Consider the following 6000-nt stretch of genomic DNA (forward strand, 5'->3'; position numbering starts at 1 on the left):
TGACTGATGTCTTGAGATGTTGCTTCAATATATCCATATAATTTTTCCTCGTGATGCCATCTATTTTGTGAAGTGCACAAGTCCCTCCTGCAGCAAAGCACCCCCACAACATGATGCTGCCACCCCCGTGCTTCACAGTTGGGATGGTGTTCTTCTATTTTTGTTTCATCAGACCAGAGGACATTTCTCAAAAAAATACAATCTTTGTCCCCATGTGCAGTTCCAAACTGTGGACTGGCTTTTTATATGGTGGTTTTGGAGCAGTGGCTTCTTCCTTGCTGAGCGGCCTTTCAAGTTCTGTCAATGTAGGACTCGTTTTACTGTGGACATATATACTTTTGTACCTGTTCCCTCCAGCATCTTCACAAGGTTTGCTGTTCTGGGATTGAGTTGCACTTTTCGCACCAAAGTACGTTCTTCTCTAGGAGACAGAACGCGTCTCCTTCCTGATCAGTATGACGGCTGCGTGGTCCCATGGTGTTTGTACTTGCGTACTATTGTTTGTACAGATGAACGTGGTACCTTCAGGCGTTTGGAAATTGCTCCCAAGGATGAACCAGACTAGTGGAGGTCTACCATTTTTTTTTCTGAGGTCTTGGCTGATTTATTTTGATTTTCCCATGATGTCAAGCAAAGAGGCACTGAGTTTGAAGGTAGGCCTTGAAATGCATCCACAGGTACACCTCCAATTGACTCAAATGATGTCAATTAGCCTATCAGAAGCTTCTAAAGCCATGACATCATTTTCTGGAATGGTACAAGCTGTTTAAAAGCACAGTCAATTTAGTGTATTTGAACTTCTGACCCACTGGAGTTGTGATTAAGTTAAATAATCCCTGTAAATAATTGTTGGAAAAATGACTTGTCATGCACAAAGTAGATGTCCTTACGGACTTGCCAAAACTATAGTTTGTTAACAAGAAATTTGTGGAGTGGTTGAAAAACGAGTTTTAATGACTCCAACCTATGTGTATGTAAACTTCCGACTTCAACTGTACATGTACAAATTACCTTGACTAACCTGTACCCCCGCACATTGAATCAGTACCGGTACCCCCAGTATATAGCCTCGTTATTGTTACTTTTTATTATTTTTTTTACTTTAGTTTATTTGGTAAATATTTTCTTTGCTCTTTCTTGAACTGCACTGTTGGTTAAGGGCTCGTAAGTAAGCATTTCACGGTAAGGTCTACACTTGTTGTATTTGGCGCATGTGACAGTTTGATTTGAATTAGTAACTCGAATTGTCCACAATTGCTTCATTTGAAGCTGCGTGTTCCTATGCTCTGATTTGGGCTCCCTCCATCTCTCAGCTGACTCGACCACTAGACCTACTGTATATGACTCATTCAGCTTGTTGTGTATGACTGGTAGGTCTGTGTGTATGAGCCAATAAGCAGAACCCCATTAGTGTGACAGGAAGCAGACAGACTGTACCAGATCAATAGTCCCTCAGGCTGCATGTGACACACTTCTACTGTAGCTCTGTTCTCCACAGACTAGACAGAACTGAAAAGAGAAGTGTATATGGTAGATGTTTGTCTGTCATCTTAGGAGTTTATTATGAGACAGAAGTGTCGTCATGCCCTCTGAGCTGCAGGTATACACTGCACCCTCCAGGTTACACAGCAGCAGTACATGGAGCTGCCAGTGGTTGGAGTCAGGTAAGAATGGAAAATAAAATGACAGAAAAAGAACAGAATATACTAGTTCCTTTTGAGAATACAGTGTGGGATAGACCGCTGCTCCCGAATGGCGCAGGGGTCTAAGGCACTGCATCTTAGTGCTAGAGGTGTCACTACAGACCCTGGTTCGATACCAGGCTGCATCACAACCGGCCGTGATGGGGAGTCCCAAAGGGCGGCGCACAATTCGCCCAGTGTCGTCCGGGGTAGGGTTTGGCCGGGTAGGCCGTCATTGTAAATAAGAATTTGTTTTTAACTGACTTGCCTTGTAAAATAAAGGGTAATATATATATATTTGACACAGATACTTTTAGGGACTTGTCATTCAAGGGTACAAAGGTTTGATGTGATGTGGTGTTTTCTTCCAGAACCAGAGCTGAATGTGTCAGCCAGACCAGAGGAGTCAGACTGCTGTTCTATGGTGAGTACACTAACATGTCCTGTTAACAGTCACATATAGCCCAGTGAGAGTTTGGTCCACTTCAGATCCAGGTCTAGAGATGATGGTTCTGTCAAAATCATGTGCTCCCCCTGGTGACCATTAGATGGCGCCAACAGTGAGCCAGCTGTATGGAACTCTTCTCTGAAAACAGATTATGGCCATGATGCTACTGTAGAGCGTTAACAATCATTGTCATCATGTTTTAGTAGATGTAGTGGATTACAGCTGTGTTCACAATGACGTTGAGGAGCTATCTGGCCCGCTGTTATGGTGACTGGCTTGATTAGTCTTCTAGTCCACCCGGTGCCTACTACAGTAGCACATTACACTATCACGGTAGCTTTACTCCCACACTGTCTGAACATGAACTGACCACAGGCTCCTCAGCCTGCCTGTCTGTCATCTCCAGCTTGTCAGGTGATAGAGGGCTTGAGATGATTAGGATTAGGATATGAGTGTGAGTTATAATCCAGGGAAGGATAAGAGGAGGGCGAGGGGAGGGCGAGGGCTAGCGAAAGAGATGGAAATAACTACCCTTAGCTCTGGTACTGAGGAACAAGACCTGAACTTCTACCCCCCCCCCCCCCCCCCCCCCTCAGAGTAGGCATGCTGATGACGGCAGAGCGAATACAGAAGTGATTGTCTGTCTACGGCTCTGACAAACACTGTACTATAATCTGTTTATTATTGAGTGAAACACACAGATGGAAATGACCAGTCTGCCACACCAGAAACATTCAGAGAGTGTATCCAATGCTACAGGCCACAGTTGACATTGACTAAATCAAGGTTTGGGTCAATTGATTCTAACATCTAGTCAGGTACTTATGGAACTCCTCCCCTACACTGACACCCATTCCTCCACAGTATGAGGACCCCTGCCAGCTGAAGAACGCCAAGCTGGGAGGAAGTAACACGAAGAAGACAGGAAGTGAGGTTCTAGACTCCATTTGCATCTGCGAGGAGGAGAAAATGGCTGTTCTCACCCTTATCAGAGAGGAGGTAGGTTAAAAAATAGACCACACACTCACACTGGGTAACACAGTAATAACTGTTTCCTGTGTCAGATCATCACTAAGGAGACGGAGGCCAGTGACTGGAGGAGAAAGTATGAGGACAGCAGACAGGAAGTCATGGAGATGAGGTAACTCACATGTAGGGTTACAAAATTCCTGGAACTTTCAATAAATTCCCTGGTTTTCCAGAAATGGTGGTTATTGAAAGTTACAGGAATTTTGCAACCCTACTCACATGTACCATTCACCTGAACTGTACTGTGAGGCTAGTAATCATGTGATGTGTGCTGAGCAGTGAACAGACTGAGGGTTAGCTAATATAGACTCATCAGTAGCCGTTCCTCCTCTCTCACAGGAAGATTGTGGCAGAGTATGAGAAGACCATCGCCCAGATGATTGGTGAGTGGCTCGGTCAACCAACCTCTTCAAACATTCCTCTCCGTAAAATGACAGGTATACCCAGTGTAGTGGTGGCGTTGATGCACGGAATCATAAAATGACCCGTCCGCATGAACTCTCTCTCGTTCAGAGGACGAACAGCGCAACACCATGAGCTCCCAGAAGTCTTTGCAGGCTGTAACCATGGAGAAGGAGTTGGCGCTAGCGGACCTGAACTCGGTAGAGCGCTCGCTGTCCGACATGTTCCGCCGCTACGAGAACATGAAGAGCACCCTGGACGGCTTCAAGAAGGTCAGATTTCAAGGGTCAAGAATAGTCTGACCTGAGTATCATTAGTCTTTAAGCACATTTGACGTATGTTCTTTATGTGGAATGTGGTCGTTCTACCATTTGTGCGTGTAGAATGAGGAGGTGTTGAAGAAGTGTGCTCAGGAGTATCTGGCCAGAGTCAAGCAGGAGGAGCAGAGATACCAGACGCTTAAACTCCACGCTGAGGAAAAACTAGACAAGTATGATCACGCAAGCAAGCACCCACACTACACACACACACACACAGTGGTCTGTGACTATGTACCAACCAATGAAACATCTACCCTATTCCTCACCTCAGGGCTAATCAGGACATAGCCCAGGTACGCAGCAAGGCCAGCTCTGAGAGTGTTGCTCTGACCGCCAGCCTGAGGAAGGAGCAGATGAGGGTGGACTCTCTGGAGAGAGCCCTGCAGCAGAAGGTAACGCACAACACAAATGCTACATGCTAATGCATTTTGCTAGCCCCATAGCATAAAGTAATGCGCAACACAAACTCTACATGTTAACAGAAGGTTGCTTGCCCTACATAAGTGTTTTTGCTAACCAGATCTTAGTCTTGAATCTCCCTGATGTGATCTTCCATCTTTTCACAGGCCGAGGAAATCGAGGAGCTCACCAAGATCTGTGACGAGCTCATCGCCAAGATGGGCAGAACAGACTGAGACAGATTCCATATGTCCAAATCATTCAATCTTGATCCGCCGAGAAATCCCTGCCTACAACCTATGGCATACTCTGCCCTGTGCATGCAGCCAGCCAATGAGCAGTTCTGTTTTCCCGTGGGGCACCTACCCCTAATGTTTCTGTACAGGTCCAATGTCATATGATAACCCATTTTCTCTTGAGTAGTGCACCCTATGGAGAATAGGGTGTCATTTGAGCCAGAGATTCTTACATGTGGACTGTTTTTGTTTTGGTCATTTTTGCCATGCAAGACCAAATCCCTTACTCCCTCCATCCATCCATCTGTCTTTCTGTCCTGTAACAGAAATATAATATGCTGTCTAGGCATTGCATAGATTGGGGCTTATTTACCTCACGATAACATTTTGTAGTGCATTTATTAATAGAGTGTGTATATAAACACCCTGTCTGAGATGTACTGTACATATTTATTCTGAACACTAGGAGACTAGGGTGGGACCAGGTAGACGCTCTAGGTCAGGGGTGAGCTGTGTTTGACCCTTCTGTATGACTGCACTATTACAGGGAGGGGGGATATGGACATGGGGTTAGGATGCACTGCTATTGATAGGGGTCGTGTGGGGGGGTTGTCCTGGAAAGTATTAAACTTTTCTCCTGTCTGTAATATGAGGCCTTGTGTTAGCAGTGGAACAGGAGCTGTAGGTCTACTGTATAGTCCGCTCTGTGTGGTCTTGGACAGGTTTAGATAACTGCACAGGGGAGGATTTCTCACTGTCCTAAACTCCACCTGGTTAGTGTTTGTCTCAGGCCAGTGTGTTGGAGAGTAGAATACTCAATCTGGAAATGGTGAATTTAATACAAAGACTATATATTTTGTATATGTACAAACCATACTGGAAGAGTGTTTTAATGACTGTGGCTGTTATCTTTGGTTGTTCAGAATAAAAACTGCTCAGAATATCCTGCTCATGTTCCCCTCTGGCCACTGACATGCACAGCACCTGTCGTGTCCAGGTGTGAAACGTTATGACATGGAGGTAGAGAGAACTGTTCCAGGATTACTTGAGCTCCCATTGACCCCGGTCCAATGTAGTGCGCTATATAGGGTGCCCTTTGGGACGCAACCAGTGTGTTTTACTGCAGCACCTATTTAGTGGCATAGAAAGATAACGTTTCTCTTATTCACTTCTTAAGTGTTCTCAGCTGAACTGGTTCTGTTAAACTCTTCTTCACCCCTGTGGAGAGTCACACCGCCTCACAGTACTAGTTCCCTCTCCGCCATCCTGCTCTGTGGACGCCATACTTAAACAAGATGTTTATAAACTGGGTGGTTCCAGCCCTGAATGCTGATTCGTTGACAGCCGTCTCTCTCGTGCACATTTTTGCGCCATTCTGTAGTTGTTACCTCCAGCTTCATTGACGGTTTCATTAAACGTTATGCCACCGATCCCTTTTTTGAATTGTCATTATTTGTGAAGTGGTAATAAAAGTACAGCTATAC

At 45.2% G+C, this 6000-nt stretch overlaps 1 protein-coding gene across 2 annotated transcripts in view; it reads left to right on the top strand.

Moving 5' to 3' along the window:
* The window catches only part of LOC115164409 (transforming acidic coiled-coil-containing protein 1), a 33817-nt gene extending 27817 nt beyond the window's left edge, over positions 1-6000 (top strand). For both annotated transcript variants that reach the window (XM_029716851.1, XM_029716850.1), the window contains exons 6-13: positions 2054-2106; positions 2995-3129; positions 3195-3271; positions 3499-3542; positions 3673-3833; positions 3945-4051; positions 4153-4273; positions 4448-6000. In XM_029716851.1, the coding sequence (XP_029572711.1) occupies positions 2054-2106; positions 2995-3129; positions 3195-3271; positions 3499-3542; positions 3673-3833; positions 3945-4051; positions 4153-4273; positions 4448-4516 (767 nt within the window). In that variant the 3' untranslated portion in view covers positions 4517-6000. The remainder of the gene's footprint in view (positions 1-2053; positions 2107-2994; positions 3130-3194; positions 3272-3498; positions 3543-3672; positions 3834-3944; positions 4052-4152; positions 4274-4447) is intronic.

Source organism: Salmo trutta, chromosome 27, assembly GCF_901001165.1.
Source record: "Salmo trutta chromosome 27, fSalTru1.1, whole genome shotgun sequence".
Lineage (NCBI taxonomy): Eukaryota > Metazoa > Chordata > Actinopteri > Salmoniformes > Salmonidae > Salmo > Salmo trutta.